This window comes from Vidua chalybeata, chromosome 7 (assembly GCF_026979565.1).
Source record: "Vidua chalybeata isolate OUT-0048 chromosome 7, bVidCha1 merged haplotype, whole genome shotgun sequence".
In the NCBI taxonomy this organism is placed as follows: domain Eukaryota; kingdom Metazoa; phylum Chordata; class Aves; order Passeriformes; family Viduidae; genus Vidua; species Vidua chalybeata.
In genome coordinates this window covers 13,717,997-13,742,307 of record NC_071536.1, presented here as the reverse complement: position 1 = coordinate 13,742,307, position 24,311 = coordinate 13,717,997, and the positions used below count along the sequence as shown (strand labels likewise).

At 38.4% G+C, this 24,311-nt stretch overlaps 1 protein-coding gene across 3 annotated transcripts in view; it reads left to right on the top strand.

The window, feature by feature from the left end:
• The window catches only part of PARD3B (par-3 family cell polarity regulator beta), a 396,105-nt gene that overhangs the window by 241,347 nt on the left and 130,447 nt on the right, over positions 1-24,311 (top strand). For all 3 annotated transcript variants that reach the window (XM_053947862.1, XM_053947861.1, XM_053947860.1), the window contains 2 exons: positions 16,403-16,609; positions 17,570-17,798. In XM_053947862.1, coding sequence (XP_053803837.1) covers positions 16,403-16,609; positions 17,570-17,798 — 436 coding nt within the window. The remainder of the gene's footprint in view (positions 1-16,402; positions 16,610-17,569; positions 17,799-24,311) is intronic.

Sequence of the window (24,311 nt, the reverse complement as noted above, 5' to 3'; positions counted from 1 at the left end):
TACTGCTGATGTCAGATATCAAAGTCTGTGCAGAGGGGGGAGGGGAGTTGCTCTGCATGTGGAAGACCTTTCCTGAAAGAGAGAAACTAGAGTTTTGTAAATAAAATTGTCATGATATATTTGGGACATAAAATGAAAGTCTATTAGAACGTGCACACAGAGAGAGAGAGAGAAATTGGACACCTCTGCTATAGCATTTTTCAAGCCTAAGCGCTTTACTTCGCAATTTTAATAGTACTCTTTTGAGGTCATTTCTTGTATATGATTTTAATACATAGTCTGTTGCTTTAACTACTTTCATTAAAATTTTATGAGCCTTTCAGAAAATCAGATGGGAAAATGCAAATAAATTATGCATTTTATTTAGTATGTAGTAGATACAGTATTACTGTATGTGTAAACAAATAAAAATGTTTATTAATATAACAAACACTATGCTGAAAGATCCTGCTATAGTCTATAAACCACATAGGCTATAAAGAATCACTTTGAGTTTAAATAGCTAGTGCTGGACCAAACCTCTGGATTTGGAACAATACAGACTGATAGTATAAAAAGATTAATTATCTTGGCTATTATAAATAAAGGGGAGTGTGTCATGAATTATGAGGCACAAGATTGAATCTGAGAACCTTAAAACATTCATTTTCTGAGAGCAAGTATTAATATTTTATAAAATCCCACAGACTCTCTGCTTGCTTAGTTTTGCTTTTTCTACCCTTCTTCCCCTCCTGGCAGAGCTCACCAGTAATCTTTTAAAATTCTGACCTGAGCACTCACCAGTCAGCACAGTGCTATGTGTCAGTGATTACCTTACCTGTCTTTTTACTGCTCCTTCACCCTATGAGATGCCAAAGCAACAGAGAAAGTATATGTAGTACTGAATGTTATCAGTGGTGAGAGATGTGGGCATATACTTGATTTCTTCAAGCCAAGTAATGTGTTCATTTAACTTCTGTTTGATGAGAAAACCCCAGCATCATAGGAGAAAACTTCCTAGCACCACTTGAGCCGATCAACACAACCTTGTTTTCATGGTGGTTTGGGGGGTATTTTAGGCAAGTTTTGGGGAAATTCTGACATTCTTCTGTGTATGTTGTACTTCATGTCAAGTCTAGATAGAGGAATCTTCTCACCTATAGTAAAAAATGGTAAAATGATCAAAATGTAGAGTGAGCTCTGCCCTTGTTTGTTTGAGCAGTTTCTCACCTTGCAGGTAGCAAGGTGCTTATTTCAGTGTTCCTCAGACCTCAGTGACAACATCTGTATGTAACAATAACTCTTTTCAGACCTTATATAACTGGACATTAAAAGCTCCACCTCTTTCTTTCTATCTTTGATCTTGTTACAGCAAATGCTTTATGATTCAAATTGAAAGAAGGAAAATTAGACATTTTAAGGAAATTTTTATAGCTAAAGAAGCAGAAACAATAATGCTTCTCCAAGTTTAATGATGAGTGATGTTTACAGCGCATGAAGAGTCTTCACTTGCACTGTAATTTGCATTAGCAGAACAGAGTGCCTGTTTTAGTAGTGATTTTTAGAAAAGGGAAGCCAGGAATAACTCCTGTAGTAAATAGGAACTATTAACAATCATAAGGCCAACAATACTAGAATGACTACTGAAATATACTTTTGCAATTAGAGTTTTCATGTGTTTGTAACCTTTAGTAAGGAATTGTTCTTAAACTACAAACAGAATTTCTTAGTACCTTCATATAAATCAATTGCCCTGTAGTTTTCAGTTAAGCAATTTAATTGCTTAATCAGACTAAGAACCTAGTGATTAAAATTTAAGTCGTGTGGTATCAGGGAATATCAATATTAGTTTTTACTCAGGGTAGCTGGTTTAGATCAAACTGAATGAAATAGAAAGCATGTTTGCAATATCCTTTAGCATGCAGGAATGTCATCTAAGTCTTCTCTAGAGTTAAGAGTACAGACACTGAAGAGTGACATAGCAATAAGACTATTAAAGCTGCCACCAACCCCAAATCAGAGAGCTTCTGCGCTAGAACAGCTTTGAGGGTTGTTGGATTTTTAATTATCTATGTTGAAAAAAATTAACCCATTCTGTGAAGAGCACCTATGCAAGAAGGGACCATTCTCTCAGAACTGACTTGAAATACAGAAATAACATTTTAAGAGACCATAGTGAAATTCTGTGCAGAGATCTATAGTCTTGCCACTCAAAAGTGAGCCAGTATTGCAGGAATATGGGTACTCTTGATCAGAAATTATCAGAGGTACTAAATAACAATTCTCTTTTGAGTTGGTATAACACCAAGTGCAGTGGCATTTTGGCCCATGGTTCTCTGTGTTTTCATAATGCAGGCAATGAGGAATTGATAGAAACAGGAAGGAGCAGCATCATTTTTGGTGGTGGTGGTGAGGATGTTATTGTTCTGGACACCTTTCATCTGTAAGACATCCCAGGAAGTTAACAGTAATACTGGATCAGACAAAAAGTCTGCATGGCCTCTGTCCTCGTTCTAATACTATCAAATGCTGATGCCCAGTGAGAAATACAGAGATATGACAAGTTTGTCTTACTTTCCTCCAAGAGTTCTCCTTGCCTTCAGATATTCAAGGACTTAAAGACAGAAGGCAAGAATAGCTTCTTTTTAGCTGATAATCTTCAGCAGATCTTGTTTCTCTTGAGTTTTCTTACTTCCCTTTTAGCATATGTAAACTCTTAGTATCCACAAGAACAGAAAAAAATTATTCACATAAATGTTTATCAGGGTTGTTGTTTGAAGGGAAATGATGACTGATTACCCATTTCTTTCTTTCACTCTTTCAACGAGATCTGAACCCAAGTAGTAGCTTTCAGCTCCTTCCTGGGGGACTTCTTTTTCACAGGGGGGCCAATTAAGCATATGGTATAACAGCCATTACATTTTTTATTCTAAAAACATTAGCCTCAGTGTTTCAAAATCCGATTTTAACTTTTTGCTCTGAAGTAAACTCCATAGTATGTTTCACTTTTCAATGTGAGGGTTGATATACTGTGAAGCTGTAGAAGCAGCTCTGAAGAAGAGGCTGTCAAACCTCTCTGATTAACCATGTGCTAATATGCGTGAAGTTTTAAGAATTGTGTTAATACTTTAGTGATTGATTGCCATAAGTGTATACTCAGCCACAGTATGGCTTGTTCTGCATTATCTTTTTGAGGATATGGAATATGGCATGCGTTATTCAGATTAACCAGTTTTCCCTCTGAATGTGGAGAAAATACTTGTCCACAGTCAAAAGACTAAAGAAGGTGAATATATTTGAAAAATAGGATACAGGGCAGAATACAGATGCAAGTGCTCACTCTTGAGGCACAAGAAAAAATTAGCATAATCATATGTATGTTCATAAATCTATGGGCCCAGATGGGATCCATCCCAGGGTGATAAGGGAGCTGTCAGATGATCTTGCAAAGCTGCTCTCCATCATTTACCAACAGTCCTGGCTCACTGGTGAGGTTCCAGATGACTGAAAGCTGGCCAATGTGACACCCATTCACAAAAAGGGTGGGAAGGAGGATCCTGGTAACTATAGGGCAGTTAGCCTGACCTCAGTACCTGGTAAGGTGATGGAACAGTTTATATTGAGTGTCATCACACAGCACGTACAGGATGGCCAGGCTATCAGACCCAGACAGTATGGGTTTAGGAGGGGTAGGTTGTGTTTGACCAACCTGATGTCCTTTTATGACCAGGTGACCCGCCTGGTAGATGTAGGAAAGGCTGTGGATGTTGTTTATTTGGACTTCAGCAAGGCCTTTGACACTGTCTCCCACAGCACACTCCTGGAAAAGCTGGCAGCCCACGGCTTCGCTGGGTTAGGAACTGGCTGGATGGCCGGGCCCAGAGAGTGGTCGTGAATGGTGCTGCATCCAGCTGGGGCCAGTCACCAGTGGTGTTCCTCAGAGGTCTGTGCTGGGGCCAGGTCTGTTCAATATTTTTATTGACAACATGGATGAGGGTATTGAGTCCTTCATTAGTAAATTTGCAGATGACACTAAGCTGGGAGTGTGTGTCTATCTGTTGGAAGGTAGGAGGGGTCTGCAGACAGACCTGGAACAGTTGGATGGATGGGCAGAAGCCAATAGGATGAAGTTTAGTAAGTCCAAGTGCCAAGTTCTACATTTTGGCCACAAAAATCTCCTACAGTGTTACAGGCTGGGGTTGGTGTGGCTGGACAGTGCCCAGGCAGAAAGGGACCTGGGGGTGCTGGTCGACAGCCAGTTGGATATGAGCCAGCAGTGAGCCCTGGTGGCCAAAAAGGCCAAGGGCATCCTGGCCTGTATCAGGAAAAGTGTGGCCAGCAGGAGCAGGGAGGTCATTCTCCCCCTGTACTCAGCACTGGTGAGGCCACACCTTGAGTGCTGTGTCCAGTTCTGGCCCCTCAGTTTGGAAAGGACGCTGAGACGCTGGAGCGTGTCCAGAGGAGGGCAGCTAGGCTGGGGAGGGGCTTGGAGCACAAGCCCTGTGGGGAATGCCCTTGAGGGAGTTTAGCCTGGAGAAAAGGAGACCCAGAGGTGACCTTATCATCTCTACAGCTCCCTAAAAGATGGTTGTAGTCAGGTGGGGCTTGGTCTCTTTCTCCAGGCAGCAACTGACAGAACCAGAGGACACAGTCTTAAGCTGTGCCAAGGGAAATATAGGTTGGATATTAGGAAGAAGTTTTTCACAGAAAGAGTGATAAAGTACTGGAATGGCCTGCCCAGGGAGGTGGTGGACTCACCATCCCGGGATGTGTTTAAAAAAAGACTGGACATGGCACTCGATGTGCCATGGTTTAGTTGAGGTGTTAAGGCTGGGTTGGACTTATGATCTTGAGGTTGCTCCCAACCCAGTGATTCTGTGTGTGATAGATGATAATAGCTTTTCATGTAAGGGAATCACTGAACATGAGAGCTCTTTTCTTACTCATTTGGTCAACTTGAAAAAGCTAACTGCAGCATTAGCCACTGTAAAAAAGGCAAAATGGGATGTTCTGATAATGCTAGAGCAATCAGGCAGAACTGCTTAATATCTGTGACATTGTTCAAAATGTTTGTTCTTAATGTTTATGAGACTGACGTTTATTGTAGTTGGAGCAAAAGCTTATGATCTCAAGAATATAACTGATATTTGTTATTTAGCTTTAAAAAGCTACTGGACTAATAACACAAGCAGCGGTTTCTAATTTTTAGATGGCCATAGAATGAGCGGAGAAGTGATGTGTTTGCAAAGAATGAAGTTTTACAGCTTTATGTTGTATGACTCAATACAGCCAAATATATTTGCCTTCATTTGTAAGTAAACTGTGTCTGTAGACAATATCTGTGTTTTAGGGGCAAAGAGATATCAGTGTGCTATCCTTCAAGTATTAAAAAAAGAAAATATAAAATTCAAAATGAGATTACTGTAGGGAGGAAGATATTATTGCAAAATATTCAGGGTATTAAATGGCAGTATGTAATCTGCAATATCATATTGAATTTGAAAACCTTTTACTGGCTAAATCTCAAATTAGGCTAACAGGAAAAGGTTAATAAAAATACCAGTTCTTTCTGTTTATTTGTGCTGTATATCTGACAACATTTTCCTGAACACACATTTATGTCCTGGTTGGGTGATGTTCAACAGTAACTCCTGCTTGGCACTTTAATGTCATTACTTTGACTCCATGAAGGTGCTCTGCCTAGAAGTCAGGCCCTGTTAAAGTAAACTGTCAGGCTCAAAGAAAACCAAAGCTGTGATTAAGGATTTGCAGATTCCTATTTCAGAAGTTAGCATTATCGAGCATATTTCGATGATTCCATCAATCTTGACCAAAAACCCAGTAAAACATCAGCAAAGGAAGAAACCATTACTTAATGTAAGAAAAAATCAAAGCACATTGGCTGGAAAGCATGGGGGTTTTTTAATATGTTAATATTTCTTAATTTTTAAAATGCTGTAGAGCTAGAAAAAGAACACAGTAAAAATTTGCTGTAATGTGGGTATCTTCCAAATTATTTTAACTTTTTTTTTTTTTTACTGGACTGTACTCACCAGATGGACACACAAAATAAAAAATAACCCAGGGGAAATACTGCAACAAACTATTCTTGTGAACTACAGTTGGCAGAGATGCTCTTGCCTCAGAATGCACACATGATGATGTGTTTAAAGGATGAAGTAATGTTTCAAAATTGCTGGTAATCTATGGTGATGCATCTTTGTGCTCTTTATACTTCTAAAGCTATTAAGTTCTTTCCAGACATTTGATTCCTTGAACTAAGTGAAAACAGTGCTTTCAAAGAGTGAACAGGTTCCTCTTGAAAGGCGCATGAACCCATTTGTTTCTTCTTACTCTTTTAGCAAGACCAGGGTGTAGCTGAGGATGGCTTTCTGGATTGTTAAAATAACAAAAAGCTTTTTTTAATCTACAGTTCATTACTTTGAATCTACTACAGGCTGAACTTACTAACATCTGACACTCATGCTGTAGCTTGTGTAAAATGAGTTACTGTTGCAGGCCTCTCTGTGGGCAGGGATGTAATGCCAAAATGTGGCGCTTGCAGAATACAGTGATCAAAAGACAGATACAGGCTGGTGTAAGATGGCAGACAGTGGAAAAGTGTTCATTTACTCCAGCTGAGAATTTGGTCACCAGGCTTGAACCAGACTGAAAATTAACCTACCTCTTCTTCTTCTGGAGTCCCTTGAGCATAAGGCCTCAATCTTGGATTAAGGCTGTTGAAAATTGCAGTTACTGTCAACTGTTCCACATGAAGATTAGAGTTCGGTGTTAATTTAGGATATTTCACAGTACTGATGCATTTTGCTGTCTATTTGAAAAACCTGCCTGTTTCTGTAGAAAAGTTGCCTTTGTAATACCAGATTTTGAAATTTCATCCAAGGATCCAATCAGCAAGTAGCTGAAGTAGATGAATTTGGGCACTCAGTTTTGTACCTGATCCATGGCACTGTAGCAGTTTTCTGACAGATCTGATGAACCATCTAATTATCCAAGGACTGGATTATCCTGATTTACTCATAGCTAGACTCTGTTTTGTTGTTCAAGATTGTATAGGATTAATGATGTGTTTTCTGGTAATATTGAGTCCCAGCTTAGAGGAAACTTTTAGTTTTCTAAGATGTGCTATCTTGGGTTTGTCTGTATTAAAATGTCATTTGACTGTGCTTAACCAAGCTGTCCTGATTGCAGTATGATTACTGTGGCTGCTGCTTACCATCCTAAAGACATTTGGAATTTTTGATCATAATTTAGGATAGGAAGTTGAGTAATTTCTCCAGAAATGTCTGCGTTGGTTGATAAGGGACATCACCAAGAAGAGTTGGAATTACTCTTTCTTCTGTTTTGACACCACATTTCTGCAGTCTGGTGCCATGTTATGTGTGTGCATGTACTACTCTCCATTTATTGGGCTAGTGAAAGGGAACAGAGGAATGTCATTTGTACACAGGTGAGACAAATGGGTAAGAAAAGTTTGTATTTATTTGCTGTTTAAATCATATTCTAAGTTGTTCCATGCAGCAATTCAATTAGTTTTTCTAATTTGCTATTTAAACACATTGTACCAATGCAGAACTGAATATTGAAAAGATCCTAAATACATAACTTTGTAATTGATAACATATTATCTTGAGAATACTGAAAATTGCTGCAGTAAAAACTGAAGTTAGCTGTCAGGGGAGATTCCATTTTCCCTGGGGGATATTAAAGGCTAGGTGTACATTTGTTAAAATCTAAGATTTTAACAAGTTTTCAAAAAACACATATTTATGAAATTATCTTTATTTAGGATACCTTTTATCCTTGTCAGTGTTCTTTTTTAAATGCAACCTTTCCATTAAAATGACACATCCTGACGTACCTAACAAGGGAGCTGCAAACTTCTTACAGATGCTGAAAAAAATATAAAGTGTAATGCAGTAAATTGTACAGACTAGGCCTTAAAGTTAGCCAGTATGGCTAAGGTAGTATTTTGTTGGGTTTGGGGTTTTTTAAGCAAGGCTGGGAGTGTAATAGTGTAATCCAGTTGTGACTCATGTCTGTTAAAAACTCAGAAGATAGCCGGATGTTACTGGGTGTGAGTCTATGTCTGCATATTACAGAACAGCTTAGCAAAATCCTTTACTGGAGCTCTTTAGAGGAAAACTCCCTTGCCATTAGGTCCATGGATTGAACTTATTTTTCCTAAGGATTCAGTTTTGTGGAAGAAAGCCTTGAAAATACAAGTTTACCCAAATCCAGCTAATGTTAGAAGAACATGGAATGTAGATGTGAAAAGTGAGCTTTCCTTCCTTAAAGTTGCAGTGAAGGATCTGGTTCACGGTGTACTTGCACACAAAGCTTGAAAGGTTTCCTTTCAGTCCATTTTGAGTTATTGGTGAATAGAGGGGGGGAAATTATTACCCAGAAGGAAGAATTTTTCCCACTTTAGTTATTCTGATGTGGCAAGAGGGAGCTGTATTCTTTGAGGCTTTTTGTCTTCCTAAAAACAATCTTCATCTCCATAATGAGCACAAGTGAAGAAGTTTCAGTACAGAGGATAGTTTGAGGGGAAAAAAAGAGAAAAAAGTTGAAGCATATAAAATGAAGCTTGGTTAAAGTCCCAGTATCACTACAACTATGGATTCAGCTTTGAGGAATCTGTAATAAAATACTGCTATCAACTTTATAAGCATTCAAATGATCTTAAAAATCTCAGTAGGAAATATAAAGGAACCTTTGCTGAGGACTTTTCCTGAAAACCTTCATAATCCTTTCAGATTCTGCAGGGATTTTGAGTCTCAGCCACGTACAATGTCGGATAACTCTTTCTCTTAGTTAATAGTAGGTTTGACAAAATTCTGCATATTCCCATTTAAGAGTTGGATTTTTGAAATGAACTTTTCAAAATTGTTTCAAGACAAATATTATTAAACTCATAAACAAACCAATTTCAGAAATATGCAGGACTTTGTGAATGGCCTTTGTGTTTGCATTTTAATAGCGATAGATTGATACCAGCTGTATGTCTACCTTCCTTATATCTTACCTGCTGGCAACGTCAAGCAAAACATGCATTAATTTCTTAAAATGAGAAGTAGCATATGCACTTTCCTTCGAAATACAAATAGATCAACAGAAGAAAAAAGATTTTCATAAATTCTCCTAGAATTCAATCTATGAATCCAACCAAATGTAGATGAGGAGTGAAAGGTACAATTCACTACTTTATTTGGTCTGCTGTATTTTAAAGTGCTGTAAGGAACAAATTGTTTTGCATTCCTATGCTAATAGGACACACTAATCACTGGGAAAGGTGATTCTGGTTTTGTTCAGGGTTTATGAATTAAGGGTTATTACTGGAAATGGCTCATTTACTCTATACGAGCCTGAAAGTCTGAGTCCTCTGAAGCTTTTGTAAATACATGTTGCAGAATCTTCCCAGACTGAGATGTTTGCCTGTTTGTAGCTGGCTAATCCAGAAGTGGTTCCCTGATAAGGTTAATGCCCAGTTAATTGCTCCTAGCCTTGACACACAGTTTAATTGCTATTTGGCCAACATATGCTTGTTGCTTGCTCTGTGTAGAATTCTAGCGGATGTAGTGATGCAAACTACAGGCTGGTGGAGGGCAAACAAAATAAATACAGTATTTTATGTTCTTTTAATTCAGGGCCAAGTGGATTTGGATGAAGTGTTTATTTAGTTTGCTGGCTGCTTCAGATGCTGTGGCGTATTGATTCCTTTTATTACTAGCAGCCATTTAACCTGACCTCTCTCAGATCCAGTATTTTAAAAGCCATAAATTTTAACTTTACTTATGAGCAAGGACTGAAATGCTGTGAAAGCCTTTTTATTAGCAGAGCTTTGCCTTACTCTATGTTCATGTGTCACCCATGGCAACAATATTTAGAGCATCTTAAATTAGAGCGGCTGTTGGGCAGCTCGGTGGTGGTGGGGTTAGCAATGAAAAGAGCTCATAAATATCTCAGGCATGTAGATCACTGATCAAAGTGTGGACAGGTACAAAAGCAATGCCATGATTAGCAAAAGGTATTATTTCCTGGTTAGAAGTCTTATTTTGTTACAAGTCTTTCTTTTCTTAGTCTTAATGTTCAAAGATAAGGAAGATTTTTTTTTCTTAATTGCAAGTTAAATTGCTGATATTGAAATGTATTTTCCTTTGCTGCCTTGGCTTTTTTTTTTACAATAATCATCTTCCTTGTTTCATTAGCCTAAATTAATCACCAAATAACACTTAAAGCAATCTTTAACATGTGGCTTATGGGTGTATTTATAAAAATGTGCCCAGGCCAAAAATTGATGCATAAAAATTACATACCACTCTTTGAATTATAAATAATATAATTGTTTCAAATTTCTTTCTGCATTCACATGTAAAGAACTCAAAAAAGCTTTAAATTAGTGATGTAAACACAAAGCTAATATGAACTTCTTGCAACCTTCTAATTTGTTACTTCTGATTTAAATCAGTAATTTTTAAAAATATTTCAGGCTTGATGACTAAGATTGAGTAATAATTCAGCAGTTTATTTCAAAGTAGGCTTAAGACTTAACAAAATAGATCATAACCATGATTTTAATGTAAGTTTTGGCTTGCTTTCTTCTGTTCTAGTACTGAAGAAGTTTCTCCATCTGTCCCACAGATCAAAGGTAACACTCTAGATGTTAGCCTCATACCATCAGAAGTGACTTTGTTTAAATATTAGTGCAGGCACTCTTTACTTCATGTTAAACTTTGGCCTGGGAACAAAAATGTTGGTTTAGTTTGAGAAGCATAATTTATATCAATTAGTCTCAGAAAGTGTCACATTTCCAAATCTTTTAAAGCTGGATTTAAATGTTTGACCTTTTCAGAGGGCAGGTGTGGAAGTAGAAATAAAGCAATCACAGGGCACTGGAATTTTTTTGCTACTACTCAGTTCCAGACTGATCAATTTACAAGGTGCCTGAAACCACTGGGGAATCCTGTTTTCTAAAAACTGGACTTTTTCCTGTCTGCATTGCTTCTCCTATTGCAGTTTTCCTCTAGCAGGTTGTAACGCCTATGTCTCAAGTCAGTTTATACATAAATATCCTTGAGGACAAAGCTCCTGCTTTGTACAAGAGAAGTAGCTTGATTTATATTGGGACCTGTTTGGAGAGCAAGTGCTTCAGTTTGTACCAACTAGAGGGAAGGCACTAATCTTGTGGAGAAAGAGGGATTCAGATGTCTAGGAAAATTGCCCTGGATGCAGAGCTATACTGTGAACTGGAAGGTTATGTGAGAGGGTAGATTAGTCACCAGATGAAGAAAAAGAGTTATTTCAGCAGATAAGATCACAGAGTTTCTATGCAAAGACAGGCTTGGCTGCATTTTGTCTGACATTTAGCACTAACCTGGGAAGTGCACGTGCCCCTTCACTGAGGCTTTTGCTTGAACCTCTGCCTTTGCTTCTAATTCTTAGCTTTGATATTGTTGCACTGGGAAACTTGTTAGCATTTTTAGATGTTTAATGTCATACATATTCTTTTTGGAATAGTAGCACGTTTAATTGCAGTCTTGTTTGTTAGTGATAAGACTGTAGAAAACAGCAACACCAACATGTGTTTCTAAGATGACAGTAGAGCATTTTCACTTTTTGCCTAATGGCTGCCTTATTGCAAGCATTTCCTTTTCAGCTGGCTAAGGCTCAATGTACCTTCTGGGCCCCAAATTGTGATCTGTCATTATTCATAGCTGAAATTGCAGTTTGTGCAAATGCAGGCTAAATTGCAATCATTATATGTAGTAAAATAGATTGAAATGTCTGTAAATCTGAAGACTGTAGCTGTCTTACAATCAGAGAACATGTTAAATTCTCCTATGCTTTGATGATGTCTCTTTATTAGATTTTGTTTTTCTGTCAGTTGCGGGGTTGTTCTATGTTCAGTATTTCTGCTTATTATTTGGAATTCTTAGATTGAGGTATTAAATGAGCAAAACTATATATCTTGTCTTTAATATGTAAGTGCAGGATAGTGATTCTTCTCTTGCTTTTCATCAAGCCCTTAATCTTTTCTGTGTCACCTGTATAAATTAGTGTTGAATAAAAAGCTACCATGTGATCTAAGACTTTTCTACAGAAATGTTATATTAAAACTCTTCATTTGAAAATCACAAGCTAAAAGATGTAATGACTTTCAGATTCCTCCTTCCTAAATCATTCTCTGCATTGAATTGGTGGATGATTGAAGGAGTATCTGAATATAAAAATATAAGTGAGAGGAAAAAATCCTTTGTAGATGTGCATACTGTGAATCCTGCCAGAAATAAATGAAACTACATTAAACAAATGGTTAAGAAAGAATGGTACATGAAGTAATTTAAGTCACTGTATGATGTTGCAATCTCATAGAGTGAGGAGTTGGTCTGTTAGGTTGGAGTAGGCCTGAGTTCAGTGTGTCCAAGCTGAACGTCACAAATATTACTGGAGGTGTGTGTCCAAAGCAGAGCGGGCACTGAGCTGTACCTGCTTCCTTCAAAGCTGTTGGCATATCTCACTCTGTTGAAGTGCTACCACTGAAGAAGCCACCTTCAGTGCTTCATGCTCAGAGTTGTTTGCTGCTGAAAGTAGTCCCTTGTTCTCTCCAGCATCCCGGTATCCACAGGGTAGAACACTCATTGTTTTCATAACTATTTTCTCTTCCCTAGGACCACATGAACCTCCTCTATGTGCAATGCAATGGGAGCCAGCACTCTGTGTGTTTAGGGCACCAGTAAAAACAGAATCAAATTATTTGTAATTTTTTACAACTTCCTGTTTATTTTATTTTCTCAGTCTCAGTGATGCTTTCCCTTCTTTTTCCTTTATGACTTTTTTTTTACCTCACTATGTCTTTCAAAATGTAAATAGTAAGTTAGTCTAGCTCACATAAATATGTTCCTCTAAATATTTTCCTTTAGGCATATTCCTGTAGTTTTGGTTTTCAAGAAGAAACATTATCTAAAAAATAAAGCTAATGATAAATATATAAAATGTTTACTCTTTAGGGTGTCTTGGGAGCTGTATTTCATATAGAGTGACAGTGATGCATGGCTTCTCTTCATTTTGATTCCCTCTGTACGTGCCTTTGGGGTGGCTTGCATTGCCCACAATGCTGTGTCATTTGTTTCCCTTTGATTTTCATGACTGACATCTTGCTTTTGGCATATTTCCTTCAGCTGGGCTATAAAAAAAAAAGAAAGGAATGTGCAGATGTGGGAAAAAGATAATCTTGGAAAGACCTGACTAATAATAATAGTAATAAAAGAACAGAAAGCAGGTTTACTTTTACCGCTACATTAAGAATTAAAAAATCTGTGTTAGCCATGTTAGCATTGAGCAGAAAGCTAAAGCATGTGTAACACCATCTTTCAGTTAAAGGATGATCAGTTACAGATAACATCTAAGAACCAGCAATTTGATTTCAGCCAGTCTAGGCAGGTAGTGATGTCAGCTGTTGTTTTCTCTTATAAATTCAGGAGAGATATATGAAGTAATTAGCTATTTATAAAAACAATAAAGTGGATGCTTCAGTTGGCTTTTTATCACTGTGCTACAAGAAGCAGTAAAAGGAGAGCTCAAGAATTTAAAATCCATAAAAAGAAACATTTTAATACTGTGAACAATTGAATTTTTTATTGGCAAACTATGGTTTTGTATTAAAAATCCAGGTAAGGCTAGATATAGACACACACCGTGTATACCCAGAAATATTTGTTAATAACTTGTAAAAGATAAGAGAGGGGTTTTGTTGTTTATTTGTTGGTTTGGGGTTTTTTACCCGTGCGATAAATAATCACATTTTCAGGCTTACAGCAGTTCTAAAGGTCTGCAGAAATTAAAAAGGTACTGGCGAGGGCAGGGGAAGGAAATTTCCCAATCTGGGATGCAGTCCTTGTCCATTATAGAGTTTTGTGCATTTTTCTGGAAAGCATCCAGTTAGAGATGCTGGCTCAGAAAGCAAGGGGTCAGGTCTCCCTGCTTAGGGAAGCTTTTTAGCTCCTGTATCTTTAGCTGTGCTCTAATATGTGATTACTGCAGCTCTGTAATGAAAGGGGGAGAAAAAGGAATACAAGCTGAACTGTAAAAAAAGACACTGTTGTTAGTGAAATTTCATACCAAAGTATTACAGTCTTAGAATGGGTCAACTGAATGCTCAATACCAATCTGTGAGTAAGGGTTCTCAGTAAGTTTTTGAACAAATGAGGATACCTCAGTGTGCTCACATGTCTAAGGACTGAGTCCCAGTGTGCGTGGGGAGGCTGAGCACACAGCTTGATGTCTGTTACATGTGTCATGTGAGTGCCTCACTCCAAACTTCACGTGTTGATTGGATTTTCTTAGGAATGGCCTTCATACATTGCAGTCTTCCAGTCTGAGGGACTGGCTCAGCTTTATATAAACCAGACTGTAACCAGCATTTAACTTGAGACCTTTTTTTTCAGGTAATGGAGCTTAGAGCAGTAAATTGAGTGTAGTACAGCTTGCACTTCTGTACTTTCTGGCCAGCCAGGCAGCTGTAGCAGCAGTCTGGAGTCAACACTGGCTGCTGGACCTCCCGAAACCATGGGCACACATGGCCCCGCTGGAGGCAGGGATGTGCCCAGCCCCTCCTTGCAGACTCTGCATCGCCTTGAAGCCATTCGCAGTGGCTGCTCCTCCCGGGAGGCCCCAGCAGTGTGCTGGGGACCCGCTGCCTGCAGGGCCCCCAGACCACAGCCACAGGCAGCCCTCGGCTTGCAGCCCAGCCTGGCTGCCTGCTGGGTTGCCCGGGGCCAGCAGCCCTGCCAGTGTGTTGCTGTGCCCTGTGTCCTGCCCAACAGCCAACCAAGGCTGGCTGGTGACTGAAACTGGAGAGCTTCCTCTCGGCTGCTCAGTGCCTTTCACTTGGCCTTTTTCCTCACCGTTGTTTTTCCCTTGGTTTTTCTCCTTCTCAGCCTGTGATAGGCGCCGCAGTGCCTCCTACTGATGCACAAGATTTTAGTGATTTTTAGCACCTTTATGTTCTGTGCAGGTCATTCCTCTAACTTTGCTTTAGCACTTGCTAATTTGTCAATAATGGTAGTCTTCAGAATGGCAATTAGTGAGCAGAAGAAGCTTGCACTGTGTGATGGAGCAGCCAGGGTTCCGTTAAACCTGTTTGTCTCCACACACACCCGCAATCCCCCACTTGTTTTCAGCTACATATCAGTCTGCAGGTAAAGGAAGTGTAAATTGCTTTATGTAGGCACTACTGACAAGTCTCTATTTGGTGCCAATTCTCAGCTTTTTTACTTTTAAGAATTCACTGAACATGCTGTTCAGAATTACTTGCACTCTAGGATTGCTAAAATCACAGCAAATCATACTAACATATCTGTCTTTTCTGTGACCCTTGAATCCCTTCAGGCATGACAGTATGGACATGGAGGTGAAGGGCTTCTCTTACGTTCTCCTGTAGCTTTTGTTAGTACTACTTAAAAGTTAAAAGAAAGTTCTCAAAGATGGATCCATGTTGCAAGGCACAGTCTCTTACTCAGTGTTTCTAAGACACATTTACTGTTCTGCTGTATAAAAACTAAGTAGATGCTACAAAGGCTTTTAAATTAAGCTGTGCATTTCTTCACTGATTGGAGTGCATCTATTCATTCAATTTTGTTCTTTACCTATTCCACTATCATTTTATTAATACTAATTAACACAAATGCTGCCACAAATAAAGCCTTTCTAAGGTCGTATAGTCAAGCATCTAGAGAGAGAGAAGGTTTGGGACACTCAGTATTTCCCTTGTTTTTCTCTGAAGTGCTTTGTAAGCCTGTAATCAGGGAATGAGGCAGCAACAGCAACATCATTTATGTTAACCTGTGCTTTGCTTGTTCCTTGAAAAAGCTGCTGTGCATGTTGGTATCATAGTTTCAGCTTGAAGGAAAAGGTTGGGTAAAACTTAGAGAGAACTAATAATGTATCTTCTCTCAGGAGAAATGTGTTTGAAAATATCAACCATTCATACAACCTATCTCCTTCTAAAAAGCAAAATACTTGTTGTGTAGCAGTGTTTGGTTTTGTGAGTCTAAAGATAATGCTCTCCTTGAGACTGTTAACACTGTCCAGTTGGATATCACGGGCAAAGGTGGAGGAAGCAGCCCCATTCTCATCACTGGTGTGGGATTTACAGTGGCACAGAGCAAGCCAGCTATCACCCATCACTTTGTCAGGTCTGTAAATTATGTGCCATTCCCTCCAAGTCTGAATGGGGATATCTGCTGAACTAGGTTTAACTTGATGTTATTTTTAGAACAAATTACATCGATTGCATACTATTTCAAAGGCCCCAAGTAATAAAGTATACAATTAAATGTATCTGACTAGTTTAATTTCTCTGTGTGGTTTTTGGTATAAAACTTAACCATTTGTTTTCCAGACTCTTCCGGCAAAGATTTTGGTCCTACTCTGGGATTAAAGAAGTCCAGTTCTCTTGAGAGTCTTCAGACTGCTGTGGCTGAAGTAAGGAAGAATGAACTCCCTTTTCACAGACCCAGGCCTCACGTGGTGCGGGGTCGGGGATGCAATGAGAGCTTCCGAGCTGCCATTGACAAGTCTTACGATGGACCTGAGGATGGAGAAGAGGGTATGTTGCTGCTGGCACTGACTGAGGGAGTCACCTTCGCTTAGCACTGCTGAGGGCCAGCTCCATAGAGCACCATGAGCCAGTGATTTAGTCCAGTTGAAGCTGATCACATTTTAAAAGCTGTTCACATCTTCCACTGAATAGAGCTGTCTTTGCAGTACCCCATCCAACCTTGACTGGGTTTAGTGTAAAGTCTTTCACTGATCTCCTTTGGGGCAGGGGTGGGTTGAAGGATTTAGAACTCAATCCTTAAATAATTATGTTTTTCAACTTCAAGAAGCAGCTGCTTTCTTCAGATTACATTAAAAATTATCTCTCTTGTTTTACAATTCCCACTTTTCCAGCCAGGAAATTTGTTTCATGTTGTAGATAAGGCAGTGTATTGATAGCACCCTGCTGCTCATTCTGTCACTTTGGGTTTTATAGACCCCAGTCTGGAAATACATCTCCTTTAGTATGGGGTGTAAAACAGTGCTTGGATCCTGAGCCCCCCCAGCAGAAAGAATACAGCTCTTTTCCAGCCAGGCAGTATACATTTCATCCATTTTTTTTTTCAGAAAAATAGAAAGATAGAAAGATTCCAGGAAGTTAATTAAGTCATTTTGTTACATAGGTTGGTTTTGCCAGTCACCAGAATCTCTTGTTGAAGTAAGCTCTCTGTTTGAAACCCAGCACGTGGTTAACAAGCTAGATTTCGAAAAGAACAAGTACTTTACTCTATCAGGATTTTTATATCAGGAACAATAATTAGAAAACAATTCATTAAAATAATTCTGTGTTTAATTTGCAATACAAATCTGTTTGAATCCACTAGATCTGCTTAGCTTGCTTTTTAAATTATTCAATTAAATGAGTAAGTGTTGTGAGTCATTTGAGCTCTTTGTAGACACTCTTGCTGTATTTTGTTTGCATTTCAGTGGCCTGTAGCCATCCTCACTGCTTCTTTTTCATTCTGTGCAGATGGTGGCTCTGATAAGAGCTCTCACTGTGGTCGAGAAGCTCAAAATGTGGAATCTGCCCCTCCAGGGAACCCTGAAATAGAAGATGCAGAAATCAAAGCGAAAAAAGACAAAAAATGTAGGGAGAAAGAGAAGAAAAAGGGCAAATCTAAAATCAAAGAGAAGAAAAAGAAGGAAGAAAATGAAGATCCAGAAAAGAGAAAGAAAAAAGGCTTTGGTGTCATGCTGAGGTATGGCGTTTTACAAAGCAAAACAGCCACCCATTCTCGTTATAAGATAGGAAACAACCAATGCTCTCATAAAGTAGTGGAAAAATTATTTCACTTGGACTCAAATAATGTTTATGTTATTGAAAAAGAAAGCAGTTTATACTTTTACACCAAACTTGTAACTGCGGCAGAAGACATTTGGCAGACAAAATGTCTTTTTGTGCCTTTGAAATGCATTCCCATATGTCAGAAAAGATTCAAGGTTTTAGGCTTAAAGCAAGCACGTATCGGTGGGGAAGGATTTGTGGGGAGTATTTCTGAGTAATACAAATCCTGCTCCCACACTCAGACTTTTGCTTCTCTTCCTTCGCTTACCTGCTCCCTTCACAAGATGCAGGGAGAGCAAAATTCCTTGTGCTACTGCAAAAGGTCTATTAACATTTGCAGTTGCTGAAAGCCACTGTCTATGATAAAATCTTTGCTTCATGGCTTCAGGCATTGCCTGCAGTGAGCAAAAGTTCACTGTCCTCCCTGCCCAGCATGCAAGTGTTTGGATTTCTGCTGTGGCTATTTGTTTTGTGGCTCTGTAAACTCTGAGTCATCAGAGTTCTTCAGGTTGTTTCCTTGCTCTTGCTGGAACCTTTGGTGCTGCAGGCACTGGTTGCTGACACCCTTCCCTCTGGTACTTGTTGACTCTGTAGAGGATTTGAAGTTGAAGTTTCAGTTGAAGTAGCTCTTTGCATTCGATACAGAGGATGTGATGAAATTTTTTGGTCACATGGAGGAGATTAAACTGAGGGACCATGTGGTTACTTATGGCACTGAACACTTAACATTGGCTTTAGGACACTGTTGGTGTTTCTTGTTATGCTGTATTGTAGACAATACTCATATATATAAAAACCACAATCATTGCTTAGGCAAGGATACATTTAAATAGTAATCTAAGAAATGTAGCTGCAAGACCATTCACTGATCGTGGTCTTCATTAGGACATAAAATGTATGAATTTGCCTTACAACTTTGTCACTATGTTCTCTAGAGTAAAATTACTTGTGTTTTATTAACATGTAAGGTTTTAGCTGACTTTCTTCCATGTATCAGCAATTATCCTTTCAACTTTTGAACACTGTGGAGACACTGTCAAAAATATACAGGCATGCCTGTGTGCCAGATGTGCATGATTTCAACAGTTGTTAAGGTTCATAAGATGTACCTGGCTATACCAGTCTGCTTTAAGATGGGCTCTCCAGGAACAGAGGAGGTGTGTACACACACTTGTGCATTGCGCATGCATTTGTGTTCATACTGTTTAAAGAAATAGGACTTAACATGGAAGGGTAGTCAAAAACAGAGTAATTAGGAGGGTGACTTCAAAAACTCTCTTGTGTGTCTTAAGCTTTATATCTCTTTTCATTCTTCTTCTTAGCTCTTTGGCATGAGTAGGAAAGAGAAGGGGAGTGGCACAGAGGTCTGACAAAAGGATAAGTACTGTTTAATGTATCAAAGATACATAGCAGATTCTGAGTTTGAATTGTAAAGTCTTACAGGGATATTATATGTGAGCCAGAAAGAACATGGGATGACATTAGAATCCAAAACAAGCTATTGTAGTTGACAGAAACTCTGATAATGGTCAGTATGCAAAGCTGGGAACAACAGGTTACCATTTGTTGTGATTCCCTCTTTCAGACTATATTCCACATTTTGGTAGTATACAAAAGGTTTATACATCTGCTTTTTCCATAACCTTGTCTTTGGTTTAGATTGATAGTCTTCCCAGCTGACAGTGTTAATAATATTTATCTGTATGACATCAGAGAATGGGATTTCGTATCCCACACCACTGAAAATGTCTACAAAACAATAAAGATGGAAGCATCATGTTGTAATAAAGAGAGAAGGAGAAGTAGGTAAGAAGTAGGTAAGAAGTAGGTAAGAAGTAACAATTCAGCTGGGAGGTTTTTAGAGGTTCTGTATCCTTGTTGGTATTTCTTTCCAGAATTTATAAAACTTGAAAAGAAATTCCTTCCTGTGAGAGTATTAGGGAATACTAGCCATGATAGAAGTGAAAGAAGGCTGCAGACCTGTAAAGCAGAGCATGAACAAGAGCAACCAGTGTGCGTTTATGAAATAATTGGGGACCATATGTCCTGGGCAAGATGAGCAAATCCAGGCTGGTATTTTTTTCAGACAGAAACTGGCACATATGACTTGAAAAACAAAACCAATTGATCTGAATGTTTTTAAAAGAAATAATAGGGAACTAATAGTGGAATTTAGAGCAGATCAAATACCAATTAAATATTAGGTTCAGGAGATATTTTTTCAGACTGGAGTCTTGTACTGATGTGAAGGGTGAATGTTAGGAGGGATGGGGAGGAGGTTTGAATGATAAGTATTTTAGCAACACGGATGGAAAGAAGCATCCAGATTTTTTTATGACGTTGTGGGAATGAAACTGGCATGTTTTTTTGGTAGAACATCTGTGGAAGGAAAGAGAGAAGTTTAAGATGACAAAAGTTGTGAGCTTCTGCAGCAGGCAAGGTGGCTACTAATTCTTGGTATCTTGAGAGAAAGAAGTAGGGAGAAATATTTAGATACTGAGATGAGCCCAGTTTTGGACATGATGAATTTAAATTGGAAAGGGGATCTGCCACATAGGGGCCTTAGAAATGTAAACACTGTAGTGGAGGAAAAAGCTTGGTGGAGAAGGAAATCTGTAGTGTGCATTTTATAGGTATGGTGGTGGTTGTGCTGTGATCCCCCATGTGTGAGACCACCAAAAGGAGGAACAGAACCCTTGTTAGACTGACAGGAGAGATAAAGCCAAGGGAAAAAAGTTATGAGAACAAGTGGCAGGGGTGAGAAGAGGAAATATATTCCTGGGACCAGGCAATGTCATTAATTTTTTCAACTAGTCTGGTGACTACAGCCATGTGACGAATCCTACCGGAAGCTGGAACCCCCACTCTGGTATGTTCATGCTGTTTGTAGTTCCTGGGCAGCTTTGTTCAGAGCTATTTCAGCTGTGCCTGCATGGTTCTGCTGTGCTGTGGGATGCATCCAAACAGAAAAACAGACTTGCTGAACCCATGTCAAAATTGGCTTGAGATAAGTAGGAGCTGAGCATCTGTGGTGAAAGCTCCAGGACCAGAAGGACATGAAAAAGAGAGATCTTGCCAGAAATCTCAGTGCTAATTAAGACACATGCATTTTCTGGTGAATGACATGGGGTCAAGTATAAAGGACAAAAGAAAGTAGAATTTGAGGCTAAAACAGCTGCTGGAACTGTCCTATTTGTCTACAGTGGGATTTTTGTGCTATGCTTGTTGGGTCACACACACAGCTGTAAGAAGTTTTACCTTGATAGTGGCCATGTAAATTGGCTGGCTTCTGCTTTATAATCAATAACAAAGCATTTCAAGATATTAAAACCAAATCCAAGTATTCAGCTGTAGTACAAGAATTGTTGAGCTTTAGTCTTTTGCATCTGAGATTTTTGAACATATTGGAATTGCTACTGCATTGGTTTTTTGCCTTTTTTTTTTTAATTTAACAACAGAAAATAGCAAAGCTGTTAGCAGTTGCTAACAGATTTCACTTAGTGCCTCATCTGTTGCTCAGCTGCTATTTACTTGTAGTTCCTGGTCTTTTTTTACACATACAAAAAGAAGAATGATTGCTTTCCTGCTAAGCTTTTGCTTGATTGAAGTTTTATTTAGGTGACTGTTATTCAGGGAGACCATCAAGAAATCATGCTTTTATTTTTGTAATCATTGTTTTTTTTTAAAAGACCTGTTTTTTTCACTCAGTATTAACTGAAACTCTTGGCAGCAGCACAATAATGGCTGTAGTACTTGGGCAAAGTAGGTTAATGTACTGGAGGTTTAAAATGCAGATTACACTAGTTAAAGTCTCTATAATCCAAAGTACTATTTCACTGTGGTGCTGACTGCACAGTGCTTTGTTTCCTTGACTGGTTCTGATGCATATATTGCCTGCCTTAGTTCTGAAGGTGTATATGTGCTGTCCAAAGAACAACGGAAGTTGAGTCTTCACTGCTTTTGTGCAACACTGGCCAAGGAGCGTTTTACATATTTTACTTTTTGATGTTTTCTGGCACATCATGCTCTCATTGTTCACTAATAACCCACCACTAGATAACAGACTGAACAGTAAATTCATACTGTGTATCAAGAAAACAAGTACATAAAATACTTTCAATAGTGGAAATGTGTCTAAATATATACTTCAGTCTCAGGGAAAGGCTAGTGTCTAGCATCTACATGAAATCTTTTTCAGAACAGAACCACTGAGTTCTGTGCAGATACATAAGAGCAGCAAGATTGCACAATGCCACATTTGATTCTTGGCTCATCCCTTTTCTCGCATGGAGCTGACTGATTCTTTCCAGGCACCATGAGTCTTAGAAGACTGCTGGACATCAAATGAGCTTCTTTTGAAGGTGTTCAGTATTTTCAGGAGAAGCACTGTAGTGAAACAGCATATTTGTGGCTTTGAAAAAAGGTAGTGTGTAGTGTCCTTGCTTAGAACTGTCAAAAGCTCTGTGAGGAGGGCTCTGTAGGCTGTTTGGAAGGGTTAATTAACCCATTGGTGCAGGGTGCTAGAAATCCCTGATACTGAATACTAATGCAAAATGGATTGTCACTTAGGACCAAGGATGCAAAGCTGATCTAACCAAGAGGTTAATAAAATAAATTAAAAAAATATTCCTCAGTTTGCTAGGTGATGAACTCCAGATTTTAAATTTCTGGTCTATAGTTATTGAATTGCCATGCTTTGAAAAACTATCAAAATACTGTCTTCTAACAAAGGTAGGCTTTGTGTTTCTAAATTAAGTTGGCAGAAGACTGAACCTTTAAATCACCAGGGAAATGTGACCTCTGCCATGCAGTGCAGTTCTGTATCCTAATCCCATAGCAGTTGTTACAGTGCTGGAGTATAATAAACATAAGTCTATGGCTCTCTCTACCTTTTCCAGATAGTGATTGTAAAAATTCTGGGCAGCCCTTTCAGTTTTATGGATATGAAGGTAAGATAGCTAATGGACTGCAGCCACACCAATGGCATTTTAATAGGTAGCTCCCCCAGGCAGAGACCAGGAGGCTGAAGCCATAATTTTTTTTTTTTTTTTTTTTTTTTTTTTTTTTTTTTTTTTTTTTTTTTTTTTTTTTGTGGCATAAAAATCTAAGAGCAAGTATGTAATTGGTGACTCAGAATAAAGAGTTGTGCTGAACTGGAGTGCAGTGGGAGAGCACTCTCTCATTCAGTCTTCACTTCTAGGCTGGACTCAGGAAGAAAAAACAACCAACCTTCTTCATATAAAGCAGTGCTTGTCAACTCGAGTGTTTCACTACAAAATATTTTAAAAATTAGTATAGGTGAGAAAATGTCTATCCCCCAGCAGTACTGCACTTCAACCATGACTTGCATATTTGTGCACATATACGTATAACTGCAAGCCCAGGAAGCAGGAATATATATGTGTGTGTATTAGTTAGATTTGCTTTTTGCTCTTCAGAAAGAGTGCAATTTCCCACATAATAGTTCATCTTAAATTATTTACCTTCCATTTCACAATACGAGCCATGAATATTTTATTTTTGTCCCTTTAATTTGCCAATTTTCCTTTGAGCTAAGTGCCTTAGTGATTTTAATTTTTCATTCTTGTTGGAAGACAGAAATGACCCTTTTTTCATTACTACTATTATAGGCCTTGTGCTCAGAATGATACTTTTTACAACCAGCACTGTTGAGCCTGTAATGGTATTGCAGAGTAGATAGCATAATATACAGATATTGACTTCCATTAAGTATGGCACTATGATAACTTATGGAGAGATTTTTTTCTCTACTCTGTTGCCCTTAGAAGTTGAGAGTTGTAGAGGAAAAGGTAGCATTAGATGAAGAAGGAGCAAATAATAAAGATGTCACTTGTTGGAGAGAGGTGGTATATATTACTTTTTTATGTATTTATCTGTGTATGATGCTGGAAATTAATATGGACATTGATAGATAAAAAAAAATAGAACTAGATTAAATTATTTTTAATTAGGCTAAAGTTATTTTAGATTTTTTTTGTTCTCAGTTGCAAAATTATCTGAGATGGATGATGTGTATTTGAAAGACAGCATCAGTTAATGAGGCAGATGAGTTATTATTTATATATATGAGCCTTGATTTCCTTTTGCACAATAAAATTTTCATTTGAGTAAATTGGTAAATAAAACTCCACTTTCCTTTAAAGAGCATAAGAACACGAGAGAGAGGATATATCTAGTCAATTTAATCTATCTCAAATTTGTCAAGTATTTTAAACTAAAAAAACCAAATATTTCATTTTATATGTAGAACTTTTTCTTTTCCTCCACCATATTATTTCCTCCTTGGCTGCATTCATAGTCAGACTAAAGCAGAGAAAATAAGGGGGTTTTGTACTAAAGATGATCATGCAGACTGCCTACTAAAGGCTGATTTGTTTAATTAAGCATCTGTTCTCCCCTTAATATG